The 13,204-nt window shown below is 33.3% G+C and overlaps 1 protein-coding gene across 1 annotated transcript in view; it reads right to left on the bottom strand.

Moving 5' to 3' along the window:
* The window catches only part of LOC129232569 (calcitonin gene-related peptide type 1 receptor-like), a 124,428-nt gene extending 115,063 nt beyond the window's left edge, over positions 1–9,365 (bottom strand). The window contains exon 1 of the mRNA XM_054866705.1: positions 9,238–9,365. Coding sequence (XP_054722680.1) covers positions 9,238–9,300 — 63 coding nt within the window. The 5' untranslated portion in view covers positions 9,301–9,365. The remainder of the gene's footprint in view (positions 1–9,237) is intronic.
* Positions 9,366–13,204: the final 3,839 nt, after the last annotated feature.

Genomic DNA, 13,204 nt, shown 5'->3' with positions numbered 1-13,204 from the left:
ACTCGCAACATCCTTCCGGGGACCTAAGTAGCCTGAGAACGGCGTTGTGGAACGAGTGTAAATAATTGCTTAAGGATCCTATGAACTGCTTTATTTCAAGTATGGAGTCACACTGCGAGGCCTATATGTTGTTCGAGGGGATCGTACCCCCTACTAACCCCCCCTTTTTTTCAATTTTGCAATTGCTGTTTCATACCATCCGACTCTAACGGGTGTTATTTATGATCATGCTTGTGTATTTCAAATTTTAGATGGTTATTTGTTTCGTATTGTCTCAATGTATGTACATGCCAAATTTCATTAAAATCGGTCCAGTAGTTCTGGAGATAATTGACCAAATCGTAAAATTCTCTTAATTTCTTACACCAGTGTGTAATAGTGTGCGTTTGATAACGTCAGTAGAGTAATGCTATTGATTTTTCATAGATATTATATCCGGCTATTTAACTTTTTTTTTTGTTAAGATGAATATTCACTACTATAAGGTATTGCATTTTCTAACAAAGAAGATCCTTTTTATGGAACACTATGTCTAGTTTTCAAAGTAAACAGCAAATCTCTACAGCTTTTAAAGTTCCCAAAACTTTCGAATTTCGATTTTTTAGCTAAAGTTGTTGCGGCACTTATCGCTGCATTTAGTTAGAGGAAAGTAAAGGTTTTCTTTTTTTTTAAAGGACAACAAATCCTTCTTTCTGCACTTCCGTTTTAAAGTGCACTGAAAAGCAGAACGTGACTTTGAAAATGAATAACACATACATTTTTAAAAACCAATTTTATTTATTTATATTCATTCTTGGAATTATTTTTTTATGTAAATAGAGCTACAACGTCTTATTAATTTAGTATCCTGTTCATTTCAATGAACTGCACAAAAAATGGTTCATAATCATTAAATTTATTTTATCTCTCCTACTAGCTTCTTTATTTGAAATATGGCGTTAAGAGTTATAATCATTAAAGCTCCCGTGAAATAAAATAGGCGGAAGGTGACCTTTCAGAAGAAGAGAAAAAATATCTAATAGAAAGAACTTAACTAATTAGATTAGTCTTAAAAGCTACATTTTATTTATTTCTGTACGTAAATGCATTTTTTTTCATTTTATTTAGCGTTTTACTCGTTTTGATTTCTCGCATACTTTTTTTTTATTGATCAATTGATTAAACTACATATTCTTTTTCTTACTTGTTTTTTATTCATAAGACAAAGTTAGCTTCATTTAGGAATAATCGTGTGGAATACAATAAAAGTCCTTTCAGAAGAAGGAAATGGTTCGTAGAAAAAACTTAACCTACTAAATTCGAGTTGTGGTAAGATCATATTTAATGATAAACATTTAGAGAGAAGTTACTATTATTTACTTTTAAATGCAAATTTTTACAGGTTTCAGCTTTTACTTTTATCTTGCTTACTACATATCGCTTTTTATCCTACTTTCAATACTACTATCCTACAGTAAAAGTCAGAAAAAGAAGAAAAAAGCAAGAAAGAAGGCTTAATGCATTTTAAAGATATCGCGAAAAACAATAAAAAAAAAATCAAAAATAAATGAAATAATTAAACAAATATCGAAAAATTTAAATTTGGAAAGTATGGTATTGAGATGGGGGAAAATGTCTGTCAGTCTGTCTGTATGTCTTCCTCTAATAACTTTTTAATGAATTGTCCGATTCGATCAAACTTTTTTTTGTTCGAAAGATCTGGGCAAGGACACCTCATTCCTATATTTCACTTTTTGGTTTGAACAATCAATTTTGAACATTTAAAAAAAACTTAACATTAGCGCTTGCGGGGAAATTCAAGGGAAATAAATCTCACACTTAGAGGCGAATTTACTTCAAACAGACTTCGTTAGAAAAAAAGCTCTTGATGAAGAACCCATACATCTTTTAGATTTGAACAATTTTCCGTTCAATTTTAAACAGTTCAAATCCTTTAGCATTAGCCCCTACGGAGAAACTAAAAATCAGTATAGTTTCCGAAATTAAAGGGCGGATTTTCTCCAAAAAAATGTTGTTGGAAATAGCTCTTGATGACTGACTCCGACTCCTGTAATTTCGGGGCCGTCGACTCCGACTCCTACTATTCCTGTACACGAAAATTAGTAAAACTCCGATTGCCCGACTCCGACTCTGTCTCCGTAGCTTTGCCAAAACTTTATACACGGAGGAAAAATGACAGAATCCGACTCTTGGAAATTTGAAGTTTTCGACTCCGACACCTTTATCTCAAAATAAGTCCAACTTCGACTCCGCAAACATTGGTAGAGTTGTGGACTCTAAGGGACCGACCGATTCCAATTCCGAGTCTTTGAATTAAATACCTTCGGCTCCCGAATCTGAATCTTTTATCCCAAAATGAGATTGACTCCGATTCCGACTCCGCAGTCATGGTTTTTACTGTGAAATAATTATTGTTAATATGGTTTGTTTTTATTTTCGCTCTAAAGTTTTGATTCGTATATTCAGTTTTTGGTGGTGAAATTCAGAGTCTTTTATGTGTCTACTTAAGGATATGCGCAGACGATTTTTTTTTTAACAATGAAAAATATTTTTTTTTAGTTGACATTTTATTGTTTTTATTTATTTTTGAAAATACCTTAATTTTTTTTTGGCAACAGGAGAAAAACAAACGATTTTTTTTTCCTTGGTATGATGTATTTATTTTAATGGAGCTTATTAATTTTAATTCTTTTTTTTTTTCTTTTTGAAAGCGGTTAAATTTTTTTGTTATTGGAATAAAATTTATTTGCTACTTTGTTTAAAAGGAGCTGCTACTTTATTTGTTCGTTTATTTATTTTTTAGGCATCTAATTCTTTAGATGAGCGAGGCATATTTTATTTCTAGAAATCGGCTTGAAATATTTAAAAAAATAATTAGCGATTTTAGCTAATTTTGAGAATTTTGATCAGATACTAGAAAGTCGATATTGGTATAGGGGAAATAAGCTCGTTTAGTTCTAGACGGAATTTCTTGTTTCATTAATCAAAAGTATTAATTGAAGTGGTACCACGTCTGGTATACGTGTCCAACTTAGGGTTTCTAATACCGCTTCTGTCTAAATCCCGCGGAATTTTGGGACTGATAAGAAGCTCACGGGACTTGTATTTGTAAGGGGTGAAGCAACTATTGCAAAAGATGTCTTCAAAATTTTCTTTGTACGACAAGGTTTATTTATTTAAATTACTACTTGTTTCTCCTTTTGTATAATAAGCATGAGTAAAATGTGCTTCACATTCATGGTGCAGTAACTCTGCACAAAAATTATTATTTTTTAAGTTATTTTTCTTTTATTCGAAACTTGGCTACTGCTTAAATTTCACGAAACAAGTATGAGGCAGAGCGTGTGAATGATATCACACTTGTTTCAAACAAATTTAATGCACTGCCCCCTCTGGCACAAATTGTCAAACTTTACCTTACCTCCTCTTCTACCTCTGTCACATGTTAAGCTGTATTTCATGAGCATGTTTTGAAAAATGTGTGAATTCACATTTCTTGTCATCTCCTCCCTCCCCCTTGACTGTCTCAATTTCAGGAACCCCTTCCTCACTGATATAATTTGTGGGAACCCACTGCTCCCCCCTCATTTGATTTTGTAATCTGTTTTAGAGAAATAAAAAGAAAACAAAAGCATATATGGTTTTATTGATATTTGAAAATAAAGTTAAAAAAATTCTTGAATAATACACGCATCTATGAAGTCAGCAATAAAAATGTTGACATGGAAAAAATATAACCAAATGAAATCACCTCAACCATTCTGTTATCCTACAATTAAAATAATGACCTCAGCAATTTCACTTTTTGGATATCTCTTAAACACATGAAGTTTGTCGCTTAAATTTAATGCTTGCAAGGCTGGAATTTTTTAGTGTCATTTAAAAGACAGTTTTGATTTAATTGTCGATAGGCGTCGTTTTAAGGAGTTTTGAGCTTCCTCGATAAATCCTCAAGGAGCATATTCATTGCTCTTAACGTCACTTGTTCATCTTATGTATAAAAGTTTAGGGTTGGTGTGTTTGGGGAAACAAAAGTCGAAAAGTAACCGAAGCATTGACTTGACATTTTCCCACAACGTCTCTTTTGTGTAAAAAAACAGCTGATGTGTGCATCACATGACTTCCTTTAACGCAAATTTAATGATAATAGCGCTTTGGAGTAAGCAAGGAAACACTAAATATTTTAACCCCTAGTTTCTTGCGAACCGAAGCAAAAAAAAAACTCTTTAAATATCACCAACATTGGCCGAATAAAAACCAAATTTAAAAATCAAAAAAAAAAAAAAAAATAGCCACATTTTTCGCCAAGTTTGTGACAAAACTTGGCGGCCAAAAACTTGGCGATATGCCGCCAAGTGTTTGACAAATTATAACACCACTTGAGTTAGCACTGAAATTAACGATGATTTCCCCCCCCCCCAAAGGTGTAATAGACCCCCTTAGGAACATCTGAATGAAAGCAAAAGGAAAGGTGCACAACTAGACTACACTAGGAGTCTACGTACCAACTTTCAACCGTCTAGGACACACCGTTTTTCAATTATGCGTGATACATACGCACATACTCACATATGTACATACACACATATATACATATACACAACACACATAAGCACATACATACGTACATACGGACGTCACGAGAAAACCCGTTGTAATTAACTCGGGGATCGTCAAAATGGATATTTCGGGTGTCTGTACGTTCCTAGGCATATCCACGTGTCAAGTCAAGTCAAAAAAAAAAAAAAAAAAAAAAAAAAAAAAAACTCAACATTCATTTGGGTGTGAGTAAAATAGAAATTAAGGCCGTTTTTGGATTTAAAATTTTTTCGCGAATACAATACTTCATTTTTTGTAAAAAGAATTAAAAAACCCTCATGTATACTTTACATCTCGAAATATCTAAGCTTTCGCGATAACTAAATAAAAACAATTATTTCTCCCAATGGACCAGTATGTGTTTTAGTTTACTGTTAAGCGAGAACTGGAGTAAATATTTAGCCCGTAGTCAAAGACAATAATGCCGCTCTGAACACATAAGTCTCATCTGCAGCTTAGATAAAAATGAGAATCTGCTTACTTAAACTTTTAAGCCTATATATATTTGATTCATATTCGACTTTTTAAGATTTTATAAAAAAATATGTTCCGTTAATAAAAAACAATAAAACATTGCATGTAGGTATGTTATAAACCAGTGGCGTAGCTAGACCCGACTTTCGGGGGGGGTTACTTCTTATATATATATATATATATATATATATATATATATATATATATATATATATATATATATATATATATATATATATATATATATATATATATATATATATATATGTGTGTGTGTGTGTGTAATCGCTTGGAATTTTTTCCTTTTCTTTTTTTTTCCTTTCTCTTCTCTCTTCTTTTTCTCTTTTTTTTTTTTGAGACTAACTTTTCGGGGGGGGTTTTGTCCCCAAAACCCCCCCCTTAGCTACGCCCCTGTTATAAACAACCACCGCATGTCAATAACTGATTTTTTGTTAAAAATGCAGTTACGACTTTTGTGCTTAACACAGCAGAATAAGAAATTCAGTTCTGATTTATGTTGCGAAACTTTTCTTGCTAGTTTTTCCTGTTGTGATGTAACCCGTATGATGTAACTGTAGCCGTGGAAACAATAGTACCAAATGCGTTTCTCTCATAATGTATTTTCTTGCTCAGTTTTGGTTTAATTTACCACAGTTTGGCAACATGAGAATCAAGAAGATTTCAACACCCAGTATTCTTGATGAATTTTCTAATTAGTTGAGTTTTTCGACGCCAAAGATTAGGAGCTAATGTATTTTGTCATTGCTAATATTGCTGTTAGAGTAACACGAGCACTAGCGCAGTCAGAACTCACATTCTGGCTAATTACATGTAAAAACTATATTGCCGTGGGCAGGTAAGTCATTTTTTTTTCTTTTTTTGCATTTTTGTCGTCTAATGTACAGTACTTTTCATGTACAAACTTGCCTTTTTGGAGTCTACTGAAAAACTGGGTTTAATTCCACCATTTCCATATTGTTAATCCAAAACGCGTTTCTTCAAATATCTCGAAAACTCACTTCTACAGATATTTCCGTTCACCTGCCCACAGCAGCATACGTATTAGAGTTGGCAATAAATATTAAAACCAAGGGTTCTAAGGATTGGGGGGGGGACCCCTTCTTCTCGCTGCGCAGCTGCACACGAATACTGCTTAAAATGTCCAAAATCCAAACTTCCCAAATATCCCTGTAATGCCTCGCCCGAGAACAAAAGCCTCCTCTTTCGTCGCACTATCACAGATCGTGAAAGAAGATCTAGTGTCGTAATTAGGAAAGTCTAGACTTCTGCAGATTTTAATAGCTGACTGATCGTGCTTCATTATCATCGAATTACTTTTTCGTGCGTACCAGATGTTCAATACAATATGATCGTGAAAATCGTTCACATTATGATAGCGAAAATTCGTTGAAAAAGGAAAAATTGAAAAGTTTGTCCGCAATGCACTGTACTGAAAATCAAAGGACACGCCCTGAGCCAAGGGAATGTGCTATGTGAGAGGAAGAGTGTAGATACCTCAAATTGAGCATTAAAAAAAAAATAAATAAATAGAAAACCTGATTTTTTAAAAATGGATTCACTCAAAATTTAAAACACCTCCTCAAAACCACTAAATTATAATTCCTATTTTCAGATGAAAGAACAAAGTTGACTCTTTGTTTTCTTTCTCCAACAGTGACCACAATTTTTTCTGAGTCTTTATCTCGGGAGATCAAAACAGTATGCTCGCTCTCAAATCTCTACTGTAGTTAGAAGGAATAGTGTAGTCGTTGAACTAAATGATGCAAAGATCGATTGATCTCATTCAATATGCCATCACAGAATATTCAATCGTGCTGATTTAAAAAAAAAAGAAAGAAAAAGCATTAAGTGTTGATGTTACACGACATAATGCACCAACAATTAATGAGGAAGTGACTGTAATGGTTGGCGTGAAATTTCATCGTCAAGATATCATTTTGTTGCTCGGAAACGAGAAACTACAAAGAACTGCTAGCACTTATAGCTTCTACGATCCATTGCAATATTCAATTTTTTCCTCACACGATCAAGATGTACATCGTCGACACGTACGCAATAACAGTGTCTGAATTTGAGAATTTTAGTACCAATTATATTGCTCCGAAACAACAATCGGCCATAGCTATGTTGCTTGTTGTTTTGGAGCATATGGAGTGCACGATTGATAGTCAAGAAAATGTCTTTTTGAAACGGACAATTCTGAAAGTGGCTCTTAAAGGATAAAAAATACTTCTTTCAAGAATGGCATTCATTCCGACGAATACGGTATTCGAGTTAAATCAATTTAAGTTTTCAATGCGCCTTGCTTTTAGTATAACTATTGAAAAAGCACAGGATAATCTTTACAAGTGTGCAGTTCAAACTTAGAAAACGTTTCTCTCATGGGAAACTATATATGGTCTTTAAAGTCAGTAAACCATCTGATCTTAGATCTTCTTTACTAATAATAAAGCTGAAAGTCTCTCTGTACGAATCTCTCTCTGTCTGTCAGGATCTCTGTGACGCGCATAGCGCCTTGACCGTTCGGCCGATTTTCATGAAATTTGGCACAAAGTTGGTTTGTAGCATGAGGGTGTGCACCTCGAATTTTCGAAAATGTGCGATTTTTCGAAAATTCGATGTGGTTCTTTTTTTATTCCAATTTTAAAAGTAAAATTATCATAAGATGGAGGAGTAAATTAAGAAATTATCATAACGTGGAACTGTAACATGGGCACAAGCCAATTGGCGAGATACGAAATTATCATAACGTGGAACCGTAACATGAGTACAAGCCAATTCTCGAGAAAAGTCACCTCACATTATTTGTAAATATACAGGCGAACCAAAAGACCTTTTAATTTTTCTATTACGGGCAAAGCCGTGCGGGTACCACTAGTTGAGTATTACCAGGAAACGTATAAACTAGAAATGTAGTCCACTGACTTGCTTTCGAACATAAAACGATTTTCAGTGAAGTTTTTCCACCCTTCTTTTTCCTTCTACAGCGTAGCAAAGATAACACAAAGTAAACCATTTAAACTAATAATGTGCTTTCGTGGCAACGATATACTTCTCTTTACTTACTCAAAATAACACTAAACTGAACCACAACACAGCATGGCCGAATTTAGCTAATATTTTATCCACGTTCTAGTGGTGAAAGCTCAATCGTTTCATTGGTAGGTATATTACAGAAGTCTCAATTAATCACACCACGAACGTTTCCGCATATCACAAAATTCTCTCATTTTTATAAGGAAAGTGAACTTGTTGAAACCATAGCGATTTCATTTAACCGTAATACTATCAACAGAATATAAAATAAACAGCATTTCCATATTCAGTTAGTGCAATAGTTTATCAATGCATTTTAAATAATTCTGAACATGCGTTTTACATCTAAGTAGTACTCTGTTGTCTAAGCATTAAACAGTGAAATGTTTTCAGCCATATAATTAAAGCAAAATACAATTGCAATTTTAAGTTAGTCACATATGGACCCTCCGCAAATTATAGCACACTTAGCAGGAGAATGGCGGGGGGGGGGGGTGACATTTTGACAAAGGGGAGGGAGGAGTTAACAAAAACTGTAACATCGCACATTTTAGTTGAAAAAAAAAACATTAAAAAAATAATAACGTGCTCATGTAATATCGCAAGACATCTTAAAGGAAGAAGGGAGGGGGCGAGGGGAAGCATGACACAAGGCGGTAAATAGGTTGAGGAGGGTGAATATGTTGGGAAAAAGTGTGACATTATTAATGGACTACCCTTTTGTTATAATTTTTTAAAAGTATTTTCCACCATTTCCTTTAATTTAGAAGCGTATTACATCAGCCCTAATTGATTGAATTATGTGAATATCATTACACATAAAAACAATCCCACAGTTAACGTATTATTGCATTTTAATTTGACTTCAAACCCGATATTGGCTTTTTTGCGATAAAGAAAATCCTACCATATAGCATATTATCGAAAATTCTATCCTTCATGCTAGTACCTGTATACTATAAAATGAAAGTTATTTCTAGTCTTATCATTCCTACCGAGAGAGAAGGAGAGAGTAAATGTGAGCGCCATGCATTCAAGATCAAGATAGGAAAATATTTGTCAAGAGTCCACCTTATTTCTATTTACTTCATATTGTAAGACACTTACCTGTACAAACACTGCAGATATGAATAGAAGGACAGCCAGCTGATGAAGCCAGAGTTTGCTCATTTCGTTATTCGTTTTTCCACATATAGACGATGATTTGTTCTGTTAGAGGATTCTTTCAGTATGTAATTAATGGGACTCAGAAAGAAATCTTCCCGTACACACACTGTGTTTTGCAAAAGAATTGTGTCTTTCTTTTTTTGTTGCACAGATTTTTCGAATTCACTTCATTCTTTATCCACGACTGTGAATACTGTAAGAAAAGAACAAAGGAAAAGATAAGACATTAAACTAAAGCTTTTTTTTGTTCTAAATTTTATTTTAGATTAATAGGAAAACAGTTTTAACACAAAAATGTTAACAGTACGTTTTTCGCACTTTCAAAATCACGCATAGCAGCGCTTTGTGACGATTTAAAAAAGTGTTGAGATGAAAGTTTCATAATGTGTTTATTTGATGGAATTCCCGCATTTTGGAAAAAGTAGAAAAAACTCCTTTTTCCGTTTACCTATTTTTCGACGCATACCTGAAAGCCGAAATTGATTGAAGAACGTAATTGCGTTGAGTGCTTCAACAAAAGAATTCAAAAAGAATTTCATAACTCGTGAAATGAAAGAAACACGAAATAAACAAATTTTACATGAAAAAAAGGTCATCGTCGTTTGTGATACGATTTTTTTTAAAGCAATTTAAATAAATAATATCTTATACTAAATTTATGAATAAGGTATTCGTACATTAAGTCATGTGGCATTGTTTCTGAACTTTGAATTTCAATGTATAATTTTTTTTTGTGCATAAAATTTTTATAGTTATGAATAACTAATCTGCCAGAAACATAGAACCCAAAGAAATTAGTAATTAAATTATGGGAATTAATTATGGCTTGAAATATGGGAAAAATACTAATGCATACATGGAGAATAAATAGGAGCATTTCTATTTTCACCAAACGAGGAAATTTAATTTTGAAATTTCCCACCCCTTGCCAATGTCAGACATTTTCGTATGGAAAAATTTTTTTTACACTGATAAAATTTTACAGCGAGATATCATTTTCTAGAATAAGGAAATATTAAGCAAAAATGTAACGAAAACAATTTAATATTTCAATTATAAATTGGAAAAAATATTTTAAACCAATTCTATTTTAATAGACTCGTCATTTTTCGTACAAAACTCTCTCTCTCTCTCTCTCTCTCTATCTATCTATCTATCTATCTATCTATCTATCTATCTATCTATCTATCTATCTATCTATCTATCTATCTATCTATATATATATATATATATATATATATATATATATATATATATATATATTAGATTCTTGCTACATGCATTATACCCAGGGCTGTGGAGTCGGACTGATTTCGGGTTAAAGGAGTTGGACTCGGAGTTGTTGGAAAACATACCGACTCTAGGCTTCTTTTTTTGTCTAATTTTTACTTACTCACCTTAAATTTTTAAAAAAACGTACTACAAATTGTTTCGATTTATGCATAACGACCTACTAATTAGCAAATAACTGCCATTGGCAACGAGTTGACTTCTTTATTTATGGAGCTTACACTTTAAGTAATAGTTACTTCCGCCGACTCGCTTGTTTGAATGCGTTATAACTTTCTTAAACTAATAGCAACTGTCAGCAAACATTTTTGTCGCCTAACATTTACAGTACTTTAAAACAAATTTAAAAAATAATAATATTAAACTTTCGGTAAGTTCAAATAAGTGTTGATGCCAAAGCACGAATCCAAAAGATCCGATAAAATATGTTTTTTTTTTTAAATTTAAAGACTATAGCTATCATTAAAAAATATAAAATAAAATAAGTATATGATTTCTTGGTTGCCAGCACTCAATAATTGCAGTTTATCTTAAAATATTCATTTAAGGTAAAATCTAATGTAGCCAATAAAATTAAAATTCAAAATTGAGCGAAGAAGAAACATAGGTATATTAAAAGCCATTGTATGCATGCCATATTTTGTGTAAAATTTTCTCCAGCAGGCTTCTCTCCGCAATATAGTCCTCTACTTACGTTTAAAATTTGTATATGTAATGTAATCTAAGATGTATTGGGGGAAAATTTTTGGAATTAATGCATTTATATTTTTTATAAATTCTGAAATAAACTTGGGGTGTCACCCACCAGATGGGTGTCACCCGGGGAGGACCTTCGCCTTTCGAGAGAGGATTTTTGACTTTATAAAAAAAGCTTTTTGTTTTCTCTAGTTACAGAATGAACAGCAAAATTTTAAAGCACACGATTTGATCAACATCTATTTGTTAGACATTAAAGGGGAGCAAATTAACCCTTTTCAATTTAAAAAAAGGGGGTTTTCAAGTAATCTCACTTTTAAACTCGTAACTATTGGCAAATTTGATTTTGAAATTCACTTTCTAACGTTGTATGCATCAAAGGTTTACTGTATGTACAAATGGAAATAAATTTTGAAGATCTCCAGAAATATTTTTTTTTTGACTCAGTAACGTCTTAAGAGTTACTAATCAATAAAATTATTTTAATACTGTTGCTGGAGATCAAAATTTAACTACATCATACAGTAGAAGTTCAGTCCATCTTCTTCATAAAGTTCATGCGATAAAAAAAGAATCTAATATGAATAAAGTGGAAAACCAACTTAAATAAAGTTCAATATTTCAAGAAAATACAGCATATAGCTAGTTTAAGGCTACAATGGAGCCTTAAAGTAAGAAAAAAACAACGTCAAAAAAGCACAAATTGCAGACGTCAAAAACACGTGTCTGCTGATAAATGCAATTTGTGCTTTTTTGACGTTGTTTGTTCTTACTTTACTGTTAAGCCCAAAGGTATTTATTTATCTTACAATGGAGCCTCTTCATCAGTGCAAACAACTTCAGTGCAGATTTTCGCACTGATGAAGGGGGCTCAATTGTAATTTTGAAATAGCTAAATGATGTATTTTCTTGAGATTTTGTGTTTTTATTTACGTTGGATTTTCACTTAATTCATATTGCAGTACAAAACTGTTTTGATTATTTTTCATTTAAGGATTTAACATGCTTGGAGTCTTGAAAGAGTTTCTGTGCAACAACTGATGCGTCGGTTACCGAGGAATTGCCCTTAAGTATCAAAGAAATGTAAACTCTATTTGCAGGAACAAATGCATCTAAAATTCTTAGAGAAAGAGCCCGTTAGCGCCAGACCTACGTCATAGTATAAAGGCCCAAAATTTTTCAGCGTAAGTACATCACCGCAGGTAAGAAAGGTTCGCTGTTACTTAAGCTGAGTCACGCTGGCTTTAGCAGGAAACAGTTAGCAAAAGTTGCGTCAAAATCCGAGTCATTCCATGTCGAGTGACTTCGTCGTGTCCACCCGACCATCTCCGATCTGAACGAAATTTAACAGAGGTGCAGGCATGCCTTTGAAACTCATCTATACAAATTTTAAGTTTGCAAAACCCAAATCCTGAGTATCTAGAATCGGAAAAAAAGGCTCCAAAATGGCGGATCAGCCTTGTGAAACGAGTTGCCATAACACGGTTCCCCCATTTAAGGTCATTTTGGAGCCTCTCGAACCCCCTTTTTTATTTTTGAGGTATCCTAGATCTTTATGATTTGTGTCTTGGAAGCTGAAAATGTGCATAGGTATGTGCATAGGTTAGTTTCAAAGGCATGTTTGCACCTCTCTAGAACGTCCTCCAAATCGAAGATGTTTGAATGGGGACCAACAGGGCACGTGACATGTATTGAATCTATGGCGTTTAGCCTTTGCAGCAATTTAACGCAAATCTGCTACCTGTTTTCTGCCAAAGCTAACGTGATTCAGCTTAAATAATAGCGAACCTTTCTTACCAGCTGTGATATCATTACGTAGAAAAATTTTGAGCCTTTATACTATGACGTAGGTCTGGCACTCACGGGCTCTTGGACTAACTGGATTCATTTTGTGGCAAATACCGTAAGACAATGATTCCCA

Source organism: Uloborus diversus, chromosome 1, assembly GCF_026930045.1.
Source record: "Uloborus diversus isolate 005 chromosome 1, Udiv.v.3.1, whole genome shotgun sequence".
Lineage (NCBI taxonomy): Eukaryota > Metazoa > Arthropoda > Arachnida > Araneae > Uloboridae > Uloborus > Uloborus diversus.
The sequence above is the reverse complement of the archived record's forward strand: the minus strand, read 5'-3'. Positions and strand labels throughout refer to the sequence as shown.